The sequence below is a fragment of the Salmo trutta genome, chromosome 12 (genome assembly GCF_901001165.1).
Source record: "Salmo trutta chromosome 12, fSalTru1.1, whole genome shotgun sequence".
In the NCBI taxonomy this organism is placed as follows: Eukaryota; Metazoa; Chordata; class Actinopteri; order Salmoniformes; family Salmonidae; genus Salmo; species Salmo trutta.
This window is the reverse complement of record NC_042968.1, coordinates 91,588,133-91,605,128: the sequence shown is the minus strand read 5'-3', so window position 1 is coordinate 91,605,128 and position 16,996 is coordinate 91,588,133. Positions and strand designations below refer to the sequence as shown.

At 47.0% G+C, this 16,996-nt stretch overlaps 1 protein-coding gene across 5 annotated transcripts in view; it reads left to right on the top strand.

Moving 5' to 3' along the window:
• Positions 1 to 16,996, top strand: part of arfip2b (ADP-ribosylation factor interacting protein 2b) — a 58,407-nt gene that overhangs the window by 15,363 nt on the left and 26,048 nt on the right. For 2 of the 5 annotated variants that reach the window (XM_029770365.1, XM_029770368.1), the window contains exons 2-3: positions 7,736 to 7,832; positions 14,657 to 14,689. In XM_029770365.1, coding sequence (XP_029626225.1) covers positions 7,746 to 7,832; positions 14,657 to 14,689 — 120 coding nt within the window. In that variant the 5' untranslated portion in view covers positions 7,736 to 7,745. Of the gene's footprint in view, positions 1 to 7,735; positions 7,833 to 14,656; positions 14,714 to 16,996 lie in introns of all 5 variants that reach the window. The other 3 variants (XM_029770364.1, XM_029770366.1, XM_029770367.1) reach the window with 2 other exon arrangements.

The following is a 16,996-nucleotide window of genomic DNA, read 5'->3' as shown; positions in this document are numbered from 1 at the left end:
TCTCCACAGTGATATAGGCTATAGTCACGTCTCTCTCCACAGTGATATAGGCTATAGTCACGTCTCTCTCCACAATGATATAGGCTATAGTCACGTCTCTCTCCACAATGATATAGGCTATAGTCACGTCTCTCTCCACAATGATATAGGCTATAGTCACGTCTCTCTCCACAATGATATAGGCTATAGTCACGTCTCTCTCACAGTGATATAGGCTATAGTCACGTCTCTCTCCACAGTGATATAGGCTATAGTCACGTCTCTCTCCACAGTGATATAGGCTATAGTCACGTCTCTCTCCACAGTGATATAGGCTATAGTCACGTCTCTCTCCACAGTGATATAGGCTATAGTCACGTCTCTCTCCACAGTGATATAGGCTATAGTCACGTCTCTCTCCACAGTGATATAGGCTATAGTCACGTCTCTCTCCACATTGATATAGGCTATAGTCACGTCTCTCTCCACAGTGATATAGGCTATAGTCACGTCTCTCTCCACAGTGATATAGGCTATAGTCACGTCTCTCTCCACAGTGATATAGGCTATAGTCACGTCTCTCTCCACAGTGATATAGGCTATAGTCACGTCTCTCTCCACAGTGATATAGGCTATAGTCACGTCTCTCTCCACAGTGATATAGGCTATAGTCCACGTCTCTCTCCACAGTGATATAGGCTATAGTCACGTCTCTCTCCACAGTGATATAGGCTATAGTCACGTCTCTCTCCACAGTGATATAGGCTATAGTCACGTCTCTCTCCACAGTGATATAGGCTATAGTCACGTCTCTCTCCACAGTGATATAGGCTATAGTCACGTCTCTCTCCACATGATATAGGCTATAGTCACGTCTCTCTCCACAGTGATATAGGCTATAGTCACGTCTCTCTCCACAGTGATATAGGCTATAGTCACGTCTCTCTCCACAGTGATATAGGCTATAGTCACGTCTCTCTCCACAGTGATATAGGCTATAGTCACGTCTCTCTCCACAGTGATATAGGCTATAGTCACGTCTCTCTCCACAGTGATATAGGCTATAGTCACGTCTCTCTCCACAGTGATATAGGCTATAGTCACGTCTCTCTCCACAGTGATATAGGCTATAGTCACGTCTCTCTCCACAGTGATATAGGCTATAGTCACGTCTCTCTCCACAGTTGATATAGGCTATAGTCACGTCTCTCTCCACAGTGATATAGGCTATAGTCACGTCTCTCTCCACAGTGATATAGGCTATAGTCACGTCTCTCTCCACAGTGATATAGGCTATAGTCACGTCTCTCTCCACAGTGATATAGGCTATAGTCCTCTCTCTCCACCAGTGATATAGGCTATAGTCACGTCTCTCTCCACAGTGATATAGGGCTATAGTCACTTCTCTCTCATTCTCTCCACAGTGATATAGGCTATAGTCACGTCTCTCTCCACAGTGATATAGGCTATAGTCACGTCTCTCTCCACAGTGATATAGGCTATAGTCACGTCTCTCTCCACAGTGATATAGGCTATAGTCACGTCTCTCTCCACAGTGATATAGGCTATAGTCACGTCTCTCTCCACAGTGATATAGGCTATAGTCACGTCTCTCTCCACAGTGATATAGGCTATAGTCACGTCTCTCTCCACAGTGATATAGGCTATAGTCACGTCTCTCTCCACAGTGATATAGGCTATAGTCACGTCTCTTTTCCTCCCACAGTGATATAGGCTATAGTCACGTCTCTCTCCACAGTGATATAGGCTATAGTCACGTCTCTCTCCACAGTGATATAGGCTATAGTCACGTCTCTCTCCACAGTGATATAGGCTATAGTCACGTCTCTCTCCACAGTGATATAGGCTATAGTCACGTCTCTCTCCACAGTGATCTAGGCTATAGTCACGTCTCTCTTCCACAGTGATATAGGCTATAGTCACGTCTCTCTCCACAGTGATATAGGCTATAAGTCACGTCTCTCTCCACAGTGATATAGGCTATAGTCACGTCTCTCTCCACAGTGATATAGGCTATAGTCACGTCTCTCTCCACAGTGATATAGGCTATAGTCACGTCTCTCTCCACAGTGATATAGGCTATAGTCACGTCTCATCTCCACAGTGATATAGGCTATAGTCACGTCTCTCTCCACAGTGATATAGGCTATAGTCACGTCTCTCTCCACAGTGATATAGGCTATAGTCACGTCTCTCTCCACAGTGATATAGGCTATAGTCACGTCTCTCTCCACAGTGATATAGGCTATAGTCACGTCTCTCTCCACAGTGATATAGGCTATAGTCACGTCTCTCTCCACAGTGATATAGGCTATAGTCACGTCTCTCTCCACAGTGATATAGGCTATAGTCACGTCTCTCTCCACAGTGATATAGGCTATAGTCACGTCTCTCTCCACAGTGATATAGGCTATAGTCACGTCTCTCTCCACAGTGATATAGGCTATAGTCACGTCTCTCTCCACAGTGATATAGGCTATAGTCACGTCTCTCTCCACAGTGATATAGGCTATAGGTCACGTCTCTCTCCACAGTGATATAGGCTATAGTCACGTCTCTCTCCACAGTGATATAGGCTATAGTCACGTCTCTCTCCACAGTGATATAGGCTATAGTCACGTCTCTCTCCACAGTGATATAGGCTATAGTCACGTCTCTCTCCACAGTGATATAGGCTATAGTCACGTCTCTCTCCACAGTGATATAGGCTATAGTCACGTTCTCTCTCCACAGTGATATAGGCTATAGTCACGTCTCTCTCACCAGTGATATAGGCTATAGTCACGTCTCTCTCCACAGTGATATAGGCTATAGTCACGTCTCTCTCACAGTGATATAGGCTATAGTCACGTCTCTCTCCACAGTGATATAGGCTATAGTCACGTCTCTCTCCACAGTGATATAGGCTATAGTCACGTCTCTCTCCACAGTGATATAGGCTATAGTCCACGTCTCTCTCCACATTTGATATAGGCTATAGTCACGTCTCTCTCCACATTGCTATAGGCTATAGTCACGTCTCTCTCCACAGTGATATAGGCTATAGTCACGTCTCTCTCCACAGTGATATAGGCTATAGTCACGTCTCTCTCCACAGTGATATAGGCTATAGTCACGTCTCTCTCCACAGTGATATAGGCTATAGTCACGTCTCTCTCCACAGTGATATAGGCTATAGTCACGTCTCTCTCCACAGTGCGTGGGCTCAGCTCTCCACAGTGCGAGGGCTCAGCTCTCCACAGTGCGTGGGCTCAGCTCTCCACAGTGCGTGGGCTCAGCTCTCCACAGTGCGTGGGCTCAGCTCTCCACAGTGCGTGGGCTCAGCTCTCCACAGTGCGTGGGCTCAGCTCTCCACAGTGCGTGGGCTCAGCTCTCCACAGTGCGTGGGCTCAGCTCTCCACAGTGCGTGGGCTCAGCTCTCCACAGTGCGTGGGCTCAGCTCTCCACAGTGCTCGGGCTCAGCTCTCCACAGTGCGCGGGCTCAGCTCTCCACAGTGCGCGGGCTCAGCTCTCCACAGTGCGCGGGCTCAGCTCTCCACAGTGCGCGGGCTCAGCTCTCCACAGTGCGCGGGCTCAGCTCTCCACAGTGCGCGGGCTCAGCTCTCCACAGTGCGCGGGCTCAGCTCTCCACAGTGCGCGGGCTCAGCTCTCCACAGTGCGCGGGCTCAGCTCTCCACAGTGCGCGGGCTCAGCTCTCCACAGTGCGCGGGCTCAGCTCTCCACAGTGCGCGGGCTCAGCTCTCCACAGTGCGCGGGCTCAGCTCTCCACAGTGCGCGGGCTCAGCTCTCCACAGTGCGCGGGCTCAGCTCTCCACAGTGCGCGGGCACAGCTCTCCACAGTGCGCGGGCACAGCTCTCCACAATGCGCGGGCACAGCTCTCCACAATGCGCGGGCACAGCTCTCCACAATGCGCGGGCACAGCTCTCCACAATGCGCGGGCTCAGCTCTCCACAATGCGTGGGCTCAGCTCTCCACAATGCGTGGGCTCAGCTCTCCACAATGCGTGGGCTCAGCTCTCCACAATGCGTGGGCTCAGCTCTCCACAATGCGTGGGCTCAGCTCTCCACAATGCGTGGGCTCAGCTCTCCACAATGCGTGGGCACAGCTCTCCACAATGCGTGGGCTCAGCTCTCCACAATGCGTGGGCACAGCTCTCCACAATGCGTGGGCACAGCTCTCCACAATGCGTGGGCTCAGCTCTCCACAATGCGTGGGCACAGCTCTCCACAATGCGTGGGCACAGCTCTCCACAATGCGTGGGCTCAGCTCTCCACAATGCGTGGGCACAGCTCTCCACAATGCGTGGGCACAGCTCTCCACAATGCGTGGGCTCAGCCAATTCTTCCACATTCATTGTTTCATGTGAATTGTTTGACTTTTTATTTTGATCAGTTCCCCATTTACATATGTCACCAGAAGTAAATGTACCGTTAATCTCCGTCATTTGTTTACATACATTTGTTATTACTAATTAGGCCTACAGTCATTTACTAGTTCTCATTCCCGCAGTGGCAACATTATTTGTAGAGTTCACAACCTAATACACAAAGTTTGGGTTTATTTCATAACCATAATTTACGAGTTGTTTAGTGCTCCGTGTGAGAAACAAGCATAGGTCTGGTTTCTCTGTCTTGTTCATGTTGAGAGGGGGAGAGAGCACAAGCCTGAGCACGCATAGAAGGAGCCTACCTGGCCTGCTGCACGCATAGAAGGAGCCTACCTGGCCTGCTGCGCGCATAGAAGTAGCCTACCTGGCCTGCTGCGCACATAGAAGTAGTCTACCTGGCCTGCTGCGCACATAGAAGCAGCCTACCTGGCCTGCTGCACGCATAGAAGCAGCCTACCTGGCCTGCTGCGCGCATAGAAGGAGCCTACCTGGCCTGCTGCACGCATGGAAGCAGCCTACCTGGCCTGCTGCACGCATAGAAGCAGCCTACCTGGCCTGCTGCACGCATAGAAGCAGCCTACCTGGCCTGCTGCACGCATAGAAGCAGCCTACCTGGCCTGCTGCACGCATAGAAGCAGCCTACCTGGCCTGCTGCACGCATAGAAGCAGCCTACCTGGCCTGCTGCACGCATAGAAGTAGTCTACCTGGCCTGCTGCACGCATAGAAGCAGCCTACCTGGCCTGCTGTATGCATAGAAGTAGCCTACCTGGCCTGCTGCGCGCATAGAAGCAGCCTACCTGGCCTGCTGCGCGCATAGAAGCAGCCTACCTGGCCTGCTGCGCGCATAGAAGCAGCCTACCTGGCCTGCTGCATGCATAGAAGCAGCCTACCTGGCCTGCTGCGCGCATAGTAGTCTACCTGGCCTGCTGCGCGCATAGAAGCAGCCTACCTGGCCTGCTGCGCGCATAGAAGCAGCCTACCTGGCCTGCTGCACGCATAGAAGTAGTCTACCTGGCCTGCTGTACGCATAGAAGTAGTCTACCTGGCCTGCTGTACGCATAGAAGCAGCCTACCTGGCCTGCTGCACGCATAGAAGTAGCCTACCTGGCCTGCTGCACGCATAGAAGTAGCCTACCTGGCCTGCTGCACGCATAGAAGTAGCCTACCTGGCCTGCTGTACGCATAGAAGTAGTCTACCTGGCCTGCTGTATGCATAGAAGTAGTCTACCTGGCCTGCTGTATGCATAGAAGTAGTCTACCTGGCCTGCTGTATGCATTGGGAATCATAGACCTACTGTGAGGAACTATTAGGCTATTTTGAAGAAAATCTTTCCAACAATCCCCCCCTCGATAATCACCAAGCCTCGATGTGAAAAGAGTCAAATATCATCTGATATCCATTGGAAACGCTTCATAAAATACTTTTCCCCTTGCAAAGAAAACCCGGCTGTCTGTGCCAAGCTCACTGGAGCAGGAAAGTCTGAGCATCTGGAAACAGGCTCGTTTTTCTCTAGAGACATCTTCATGGATCCACTTGATTGATTTGATACAATATTGCACTTCACTAGTGATAGCTCAAGTCAAAAATAGACCAATAGAAAAGGGAGGCAGACAGGCGGAGTAGAGAGATGAACGTGATTTGAAAGAACGAGAATTTATCCGGATATTTTCTGTTTATTTTTTATTTATTTTTAGTTGTCTGCTTTGTATTTTAATTAGTTGACAATAGAAGTTATTGGCCAACGGCTGCATTGGCCATCTGAGTCCTCATTTAGGCGCTCATCTAGCCATTTAATGATCACGGTTTATCAATTTGTCCAAATGGCATAAGCTGGTGCATCTCGCATTTAGTTGAATTTTAACTTGGATATTTAAAAAAATAATAATGTAATTCAGATTTTTATGATTAACCACGTGACAATGATTTTGAGAAACCTAAAACGCTATTATTGAAATGAAACTGTTCATAGAAAAATGACCATTATAAAAAGTCAGAACTGATACATTTCTACCACTCTTTGTATCGTTATACTTCCCCCAAACTGGAAACTCGCGCACTGCCTACGTCTTTTATAACATAATTGCCTTCACCTTTCCAAGGTCAGATTTTCAAGCAAGGTAAATCATAATATGAAGTAAAACATATCAGGTTTCAAAACAATGAAGTATGTTTTTTGAAAAATGCAGCCTCCAGCTCACATTGTAAAGTGGTGGGCGACACGCTGATAACCTGCCTACCGTTGTTTTTCTCCCAGTCAATTTGGTCGGCATCAATTTTATGTATCAGCTTTAACATTTTATTTCTTCTTTTTTTTACAGCCAATAGCCGGCGATTACCAGCTAACGGAAACCCTGGTGTGTGTGTGTGTGTGTGCGTGCGCAGCGTTAACAGACCCTTTTTAATGTAGTCTAATAGAGCTGAATGAATGTTTGGCCACTTGAACAGCCGGTCTCATTGTCAGTAGGTCTTTTATATACATACACACAATGACAACGCCTTGTTTCATATGCTGAGAGTGAGACATTCTCCTTGAAAAACGCATCGGTTTCTCATCTCGGGCCTTACATAGACAGCATCATAATCTGCCTGTGGTTATTGTGTTCTGGATTTGACTAATTCCATGTTTTTTTCTCTCTGTCTGTCTCTGTCTCTGTCTCTCTCTCTCTCTCTCTCTCTCTCTCTCTCTCTCTCTCTCTCTCTCTCTCTCTCTCTCTCTCTCTCTCTCTCTCTCTCTCTCTCTCTCTCTCTGTCTCTCTCTCTCTGTCTCTCTCTCTCTGTCTCTCTCTCTCTGTCTCTCTCTCTCTGTCTCTCTCTCTCTGTCTCTCTCTCTCTGTCTCTCTCTCTCTCTCTCTGTCTCTCTCTCTCTCTCTGTCTCTCTCTCTCTCTCTGTCTCTCTCTCTCTCTGTCTCTCTATCTCTGTCTCTCTCTCTCTCTCTGTCTCTCTCTCTCTCTGTCTCTCTCTCTCTGTCTCTCTCTCTGTCTCTCTCTCTCTGTCTCTCTCTGTCTCTCTCTGTCTCTCTCTGTCTGTCTGTGTCTGTCTGTGTCTGTCTGTCTGTCTGTCTGTCTGTCTGTCTGTCTGTCTCTCTGTCTGTCTCTCTGTCTGTCTGTCTGTCTGTCTGTCTGTCTGTCTGTCTGTCTGTCTGTCTGTCTGTCTGTCTGTCTGTCTGTCTGTCTGTCTGTCTGTCTGTCTGTCTGTCTGTCTGTCTGTCTGTCTGTCTGTCTGTCTGTCTGTCTGTCTGTCTCTCTGTCTGTCTGTCTCTCTGTCTGTCTGTCTCTCTCTCTGTCTGTCTCTCTCTCGCTCTCTCTCTCTCTCTCTGTCTGTCTCGCTCTCTCTCTCGTGTGTAGGACAGATAGTATGCTGAGTAAAGCGGCCACTATGGAGATCCCTATGAACCGTAACGGAGACACGGGGACGCTGCCGGAGGATGACAGCCTTGAACAAGTGAGTCACACACCCCTTTCCATAACTGTTGACCCCCAGCTGACTTACCAGCTCTTTCTGTCCTACCACAGGAGTGCTGTAGACTGGTCCCAGATCTGTCTGTGCTCTTGCCTATTCCTTTGCCGTCATTGTCAAACAGCACAAATATACTGTCACTCAGGATAGAGGTGATGCGGGCGACAGTCTCGTACCCCTTGACTTTTTTGACGTTTTGTTTTGCGTTACAGCCTTATTCTAAAATGGATTAAATCTAATTTTTTTTTTCATCAATGTACACACAACACCCCATAATGACAAAACAAAAACATTTTTTTGACTCAATCCTGTCTGAGCTCTACGGACAATTCCTTCGACCTCATGGCTTGCTTTTTACTCTGATGCACTGTCAACTGTGGGACCTTTATATAGACAGGTGTGTGCCTTTCCAAATCATGTCCAATCAAATGAATTTACCACAGTTAGACTCCAATCAAGTTGTAGAAACATCTCAAGGATGATCAATGGATACAGGATGCACCTGAACTCAATTTAGATTCTCATTACAAAGGGGCTGAGTACTTATGTAAATAAGGTATTTCAGTTTTACATTTTTTTAAATAAATTAACACAAATTTCTAACCTGTTTTTGCTTTGTCGTTATGGGGTATTGCGTGTAGATTGAGGAGTTTTTTTATTTATCTAATCCATTTTAGAATAAGACTGTAACGTTACAAAATATGTGGGAAAAGAGAAGGGGTCTGAATACTTTCCCAACATATCACACTCATTCATCACAGTCTCATAAAAACCATAATTGAATCTCTCTGTGTTTCGTGCACAGAGGTGGTCTTGGGTTGGCTGTTTACCAAAAACATAGCAGGTGTAAAAGAAACATCTGAAACTAGATACTCTACGTACTGGCCTTGACAAGAAGAAGAACAACAACAACAAAAAACATGTCGGACGAGGGAGGTTCTCTTCTGCACTGTTCAACCAATCCAGTAAAGGTGGAGGAGGAGTTAAGACGGAGCGTCTCCCTTGTAAACGTCCACAAGCGTAAGTCAGGTCACGGACTCTCTCTTCCATTTTCCCCTGACAACCAGGAACAGAGGCTCCTTTCAGTCCTATTTGGACTAGAAACCCCCCCCACCAGTGTTATCATCGTGTGTATATTTGATTAGGAGCACACAACAACAAAAAAGTGTACGACTGAGTCTCATCGTAAGGTGGAATAGTTTTGTTTTTCCAAAGTTCAGGGTTGGGTTGATAGAGCAGCCTCTGTGTCCGACTGAACGTTCTCTGGTATGTCACCTGTTGCACTTCCACGGTATCCATGGGAACGTTTTATTAACAGGTGGCGTGACTATTTAAGGGCCTTCGTGTTTGGCTGTGTTTGTTTAGGTTTTTGTCTCTGTGGGTGTATGTGAGAAATAGTTCAGGAGGTATTGCCTAACAAATTTAACAAGGTGGTAAGAGTCCATTCAGGAATAAAGTTGGACTTGGACGATCGTGATAATATAAGGAAATCGTTGATTTCCGTGTAAAGAATTGTCAGTGTCGTCGTCATGTCTAACGTGGGATAAAGATCTCTTTTTAGTAGGGACTTGTTTAGAAGGTGGTCCCTCTGGGTTTTAACCGCGGTCTTCCGTACCGTGTGGCTCAGTTGGTAGAGCATGGTGTTTGCAACGCCAGGGTTGTGAGTTCGATTCCCACGGGGGACCAGTACGGAATTTTTTTAACGAACTTATAGCTATGCAAAACATGTTGATGAGATCTGTAGCCTTACTAAACGTAGGTTAGAGATGAAGTGAGCGGAATGAGGTGGGATGGCTGTGTCCGTGTGGAACCGGTTCTGTGTGTTCTAACAGCCCTAAAGCACACCTTGTTAAGCAAACACCACCCAGGTTAACAGGGACTGCAGATCCGGGAGGTGAGGGAGGGAGGTGAGGGAGGGAGGTGAGGGAGGGAGGTGAGGGAGGGAGGGAGGTGAGGGAGGGAGGTGAGGGAGGCTGGCAGGCAGGGAGGGAGAGGGAGGGAGGGAGGGAGGCAGGGAGGGAGAGGAGGGGAGGCAGGGAGGGAGAGGAGGGGAGGCAGGGAGGGGGAGGGAGGGAGAGGGAGGCAGGGAGAGAGGGAGGGAGGGAGGGAGGGAGGGAGAGGGCAGGGAGGGAGAGGGGAGAGGGGAGGGGGGGAGGGAGGGAGAGGAGAGGGGAGAGGGCAGTAGATGGAGAGGGGGGAAGAGTAGGTTTTAAGGCAGTTAACAGGCTGGTGTTTGACAACCTCACTGTGTGTTTCAGTAGTACAGAGTACAAGCTCACGATCTGGACTGAAAACGCCTTTCTTTGTTAGCCAGTCCAACACTCCAGACACGCAGACACAGAGACAGACTGTAAGGACGACAGTAAAGCTTCATCCCTATTCATTGTAACCAGGGCCCGTAGCCACTGTTCAAAAGTGTTGTCAATTGGACGCAGCCTAGCAGTGTGTTGAAGGATGATGTTTTTCTTCTTCAGGGGTCAAAAGAGTCCGGGTTATTTATTGTTCCTAGTTGAATATTAACAGGCGTTGTCATGGCAACACGGCCATTTTATTTCTTTCTTTCTTCCAGAAAGCTGCTGTAACTTTGTCCTTGGAGCATTAACCTAGTCCAGTTGTTCTCTGGTATTATTGTGCTGGTCTAGGCTACATTAACCCTGTTGTAGTTAAGGATGTGTCTGCGTTGGAAAAGCCTACTCATGTAAAGAAAAATTATATTTTGAGTAGTTGGCATGTGAGAGATTTTTGTGGTTTCTGTGATCTTACTGTAATCCTTCCAGTCGTCTGTCTGGTGAGCATGTCAGGGTTATGTGGCTGTTTTGGAAAGGGTCTCTCTCCTCTAATCTGATGCCTAATGTTGCACTGTCTGTGGTGTAACGCAGGGGGGGCTGTCTATGGTGTAACGCAGGGAGGGCTGTCTGTGGTGTAACGCAGGGAGGGCTGTCTGTGGTGTAACGCAGGGAGGGCTGTCTATGGTGTAACGCAGGGAGGGCCTGTCTATGGTGTAACGCAGGGAGGGCCTGTCTATGGTGTAACGCAGGGAGGGCTGTCTGTGGTGTAACGCAGGGAGGGCCTGTCTATGGTGTAACGCAGGGGGGGCTGTCTATGGTGTAACGCAGGGGGGGCTGTCTATGGTGTAACGCAGGGAGGGCTGTCTGTGGTGTAACGCAGGGAGGGCTGTCTATGGTGTAACGCAGGGAGGGCCTGTCTATGGTGTAACGCAGGGAGGGCCTGTCTATGGTGTAACGCAGGGAGGGCTGTCTGTGGTGTAACGCAGGGAGGGCTGTCTATGGTGTAACGCAGGGAGGGCCTGTCTATGGTGTAACGCAGGGAGGGCCTGTCTATGGTGTAACGCAGGGAGGGCTGTCTGTGGTGTAACGCAGGGAGGGCCTGTCTATGGTGTAACGCAGGGGGGGCTGTCTATGGTGTAACGCAGGGAGGGCTGTCTGTGGTGTAACGCAGGGAGGGCTGTCTATGGTGTAACGCAGGGAGGGCCTGTCTATGGTGTAACGCAGGGAGGGCCTGTCTATGGTGTAACGCAGGGAGGGCCTGTCTATGGTGTAACGCAGGGAGGGCCTGTCTATGGTGTAACGCAGGGAGGGCCTGTCTATGGTGTAACGCAGGGAGGGCCTGTCTATGGTGTAACGCAGGGAGGGCCTGTCTATGGTGTAACGCAGGGAGGGCCTGTCTATGGTGTAACGCAGGGAGGGCTGTCTATGGTGTAACGCAGGGAGGGCCTGTCTATGGTGTAACGCAGGGGGGGGCTGTCTATGGTGTAACGCAGGGAGGGCTGTCTGTGGTGTAACGCAGGGAGGGCCTGTCTATGGTGTAACGCAGGGGGGGCTGTCTATGGTGTAACGCAGGGGGGGCTGTCTATGGTGTAACGCAGGGGGGGCTGTCTATGGTGTAACGCAGGGGGGGCTGTCTATGGTGTAACGCAGGGGGGGCTGTCTATGGTGTAACGCAGGGAGGGCCTGTCTATGGTGTAACGCAGGGAGGGCTGTCTATGGTGTAACGCAGGGAGGGCCGTGTCCTGTGGCGTAAGATGCAAATACACAGGAGATACCAGCAAGGTGGCTGTTTGGGAAGCTCCTTTGCAGTTAGATAATTGTATCCATCAGATTACAGTCTGTGCTGGTTGTGGAGTAACAGAGAGCGAGAGAGAGAGACTCTCACAACGACACACCATAACAAAACATACAGCGCCAAACAAATTTGTGCCAAAAAATTGGGAGAAATACATGTTTTGTGTGTGTATAGAATATTTCTGGGATCTTTTATTTCAGCTCATGAAACATGGGATGGACTGAGCAAAACTTTTATATTTTTGTTCAGTATAAAACGGAGGTGAAATGGTTTAAAACAGTTTTTTTTGGGGGTTTTATGGTCTGCATTTTGAAAAATCAGATTTTTAAAAGCTGTCCCCTGGGACAGATAATGAGGACCTGAGATCCTTCTACCAATGGGAGCCAGTCTACAAAGCTACAGAATATTACAGTATATCAAGGTTTCAGTTTTTTGGGATCAAATGTCCTGTGGTAAAGTTCATGATGCTGTTGACCTTCACAAAAATCCCCAGAACGAGTAACATCAAAGATCCACCATCAGATTTTACCATAAGTTTGGTGTTATTTTCTGCTTACGGGAAACTTGGCACTGGTCAAAGTGCTGTAGTTTTCATGTCATCTAACCAAAGCACCAGTTCCAATCCAAGTGCCGATGCCGTTTAGGAAACTCCAGGCGTTTTGACATTTGTTGAATGACATGAAAATAGAGGTGTGTGTGTGTGTGGCCAAAGACACCAGTGGTGGGTTTGGTGTCTAAAGGAGAATGCATGAGCAGAAAATAACCCCATACCTACTGTAATAAGCTTCCACTGCTCCTTTGGCCCTTGATAAGGTCAACGCCATTATGAGCTTTACCCAGTACCGGGACATTTTAGCTAAAAATAAAAACATGGTTTCCTCTGCCAGGAGGTGGAAACTTGGTCGCAAGTGAATCTTTCAGCAAGGCTATAATCCCAAGAACACATAAAAAATTGTTTAATTGGCCACAAAAATCAAGGTTTTGCAATGGCCGGATTGTGGTATCGTAATACTGCTATCATGACAGCAGTTCAGATCTCATGTCTTGGTATCCTCAACATCAAGGTGATGTTCAGTTACCAAAACGTTGTTGAACGCTGCAGATAGAAATGCCATGAATAGAGAGTACCACGATTCCATTGGTCTACATGTCCGGAGAGGCATGTTTTGTTCTATATCGCATATCTATCTGTATCTGAATGTTCCCGATGAATTCTGACCTGCTGAAGGGCCTCGTCTTCTCCCTGCTGAAGGGCCCCGTCTTCTCCATGGGTCAATCATTGATTCGTCAACCAATAGACATTGTAATGATGTTGCTCTGTCATTGGATAATATCGGGCCAATACTAATGTTATACCAGTGCTAATAATCATATCTATTTTCTGGGGTTAAAACCAATGAGATGTATACACACACACACTAGATGACTGGCAGGGGTCGCTGTTTTGAAGCCACCGTGCCTCCATCTTGGCTCTCTCCCACCATTGTTTTAAAGGCACCGTGCCTCCATCTCCAATTTGTAAGTCGCTCTGGATAAGAGCGTCTGCTAAATGACTTAAATGTAAATGTAATGTAATCTTGGCTCTCTCCCACCATTGTTTTGAATGCACCGTGCCTCCATCTTGGCTCTCTCCCACCATTGTTTTAAAGGCACCATGCCTCCATCTTGGCTCTCTCCCACCATTGTTTTAAAGGCACCGTGCCTCCATCTTGGCTCTCTCCCACCATTTAGAAATGCATTTACTAATGTCTCCATCTGTTTTTTTGGGGGGGGGGTTTGCCACGTTTTATTCTATTACAGACACCTTACTGCATAGTTTTTTTGCATTCTATTATGTGAGCTAAACGTACAAATGTAATATGAAAAAAAATATATAAAAACATTTTCCTTAAAGTATAATTATTTGAAAGTACTAATGCTACAACAACAAAATACATAAATACATGTAATTTTGTCCTTGGAACGTATACTGTGTAATTCTATTCCTTCCTATGGAGGACTGCTTTTCTGTGGAGAGCCAATATGGCCGACCGGTGGCTTGAAAGCATCTCCATGGCCAATCATTGTTTAAAACGTTGATTTCCTAGCTTGAGTGCCAGTCTGTTTGGGGGTTATCACGCCAACTCCATGAGACAATGGCATCTATAGAGTAAGCAAGAGAGCTAACAGATCTGAGACCAGGTTACTGACTTCCTCACATCACTATATATTCTGTAGCCCATCAGGAGAGCTAACAGATCTGAGACCAGGTTACTGACTTCTTCACATCACTATATTCTGTAGCCCATCAGGAGAGCTAACAGATCTGAGACCAGGTTACTGACTTCCTCACATCACTATATTCTGTAGCCCATCAGGAGAGCTAACAGATCTGAGACCAGGTTACAGACTTCCTCACATCACTATATTCTGTAGCCCATCAGGAGAGCTAACAGATCTGAGACCAGGTTACTGACTTCCTCACATCACTATATTCTGTAGCCCATCAGGAGAGCTAACAGATCTGAGACCAGGTTACAGACTTCTTCACATCACTATATTCTGTAGCCCATCAGGAGAGCTAACAGATCTGAGACCAGGTTACAGACTTCCTCACATCACCATCAAGGCCTATTGTTGGTTTCCTTTTTGCATCCTGTCGTGATTCAGTTACACATTGTCATTTTTTTTCTTCTTTTTTTTCTGTCTGTCTCTCTTTTATTTCTCCCCCCTCCATCTGTGTCCAGGTTGCTAAGCTACAGTGGAGCTTAGATGAGAAGGTAGGGAGTTTCACAATCACCAGGGTGAGAAGGACAACTGTGTGTGTGTGTGTGTGTGTGTGTGTGTGTGTGTGTGTGTGTGTGTGTGTACTATAGATTCAAGCAATGCCACCTAATGTTTTGTCACGTTGTCTGACTTGCTGAATGAAATAGGTCTAGCAGTTATTGTAACAAGCACCATGCGTTACTTAACATGGCTGCTAGGCTGCGGATGGTGTGTGTATATGTATGTATGTGTGTGTGCGTGTGTATGTATGTATGTATGTATGTATGTATGTATGTATGTATGTATGTATGTATGTATGTATGTATGTATGTATATATCATTTAAAAGTTGATGACAAAGCATTAGGCAGGTTGACTGAATCTGTGTGTGGTGTTTTTGACCTCCCTCCTCCACTAGGCTAACTCTGGTCGAAGGTCTGTCAAATCAAATCAAAATGAGGACGTGGCTCAGGGCTCTGCAGTGCCACCATTGTACTTGCATATCCACCTAAATATTTTTGCTGTGTGTCCTGTGATTTTTATTTATTTATTTATTTTCTTAATTTTTTTTGTTTGTTTTTGATTTAGGAGCAACTTTGCGACTAGAGAAATTTTAAACATTCTATTACGTCATAGTTTTCATTGTGCTCCTACATTTCTTTGTGTGCTCCTACATTTTCCAACTTAAGGGGCACACGTGCTCCTTGTAAAAAAAGACCCACTTTATTACAGAATCCTGTGATAATGAAAACAAATCGTAATTTAGGCTAAAAGGGGGCGACGCCATAGAGAGTGATAGAGGACTCTTCTTTGTATCTGTCCCATTATGGTGTCTGTTAGAGCGCAGGCAGGGCCATTGAGGTCATCTCCATTTTGAAGTAGTCACTTTTTGTTCTTCTACTATTTCTATGAGTTGGTAAACAAACTGAAAATATGCATACTGCTACCTGGAGGGTGATGTCTGAACAGGTATAAAGACAAGGTTGGTGATTTACTGCCCCCTGGAGGTTGTTGTTGGAACAGGTATAAAGACAAGGTTGGTGATTTAGTGCCCCCTGGAGGGTGATGTCTGAACAGGTATAAAGCCAAGAATGGTGATTTACTGCCCCCTGGAGGGTGATGTCTGAACAGGTATAAAGCCAAGGATGGTGATTTACTGCCCCCTGAAGGGAGTTGTCTGAACAGGTATAAAGACAAGGTTGGTGATTTACTGCCCCCTGGAGGGTGATGTCTGAACAGGTATAAAGACAAGGTTGGTGATTTACTGCCCCCTGGAGGGTGATGTCTGAACAGGTATAAAGACAAGGTTGGTGATTTACTGCCCCCTGAAGGGTGATGTCTGAACAGGTATAAAGACAAGGTTGGTGATTTACTGCCCCCTGGAGGGTGATGTCTGAACAGGTATAAAGACAAGGTTGGTGATTTACTGCCCCCTGGAGGTATGGAATGTTTCCTCATGAGTATAATTCATTGGTTGATCCCTCCTGATGACCTGCATGGAATTATGTGATCCTTCCTTAACCCATAGGAAGTCCCACCCAGTTGACTACTTCAAAATGGTGTAAGTCCTCAACGGCGCTGCCCATGCTCAAACTTCCTTTAGGGTACTAGAGTCCTCAATTTGTCTTTATGGGCAAACACATGTTGGTTTGAGAGACGTTCTTCTCCCCCAGTGGTTCTGAACTAAATGCAACACATGGACCTTGTTTAACAGGTTTTTATTCTGAACAGGAAATCCATTGTTTTTGAAGTGCTGGGTAGTGCTGCTGTTCCAATGGGTTTACTGCTTCTAGTGTGTGTGTCTGTCTGCTTGTTAATACCAGGGTTCTCCAACCAGGCAAGCTACCAGTAGCTCGCAGGCGACCTATGACAAATCTGAAAGTACCTGGCAATTTTCACGTCTTCCACTGCAAATGGTCATAAACAAATCTCACAAGTATCAGACACCACAAGTTACAATCTAATCAATGCAACATTGACTTTATCTCACCCCTGGTTAGCCACTTATTGGCTTAAAAAGCCAAACCTATCTTCCAATTTAATTTCCATCAATATTGCCTCTGTCTGTCTGTCTGTCTGTCACGTGTAACCAGTTAATGTGATAACTGTCTTGTGGGTCGACAAAAATACTTTCCCCCAAAACCTTCTCAATTAAACATTAACTGCAAAGTAGTCTTACCTGGCAGAAGTATATAATGAGTAAGTGGATCATTTTGTATCTATTATTTGTAAACTTTGCCAAGAAATGAGCAGCAGGAGTACAGAACCATCACTAGACCGGCACGATCCTCACTCGCTAGAGGCACAATTGGAGGGGAATTA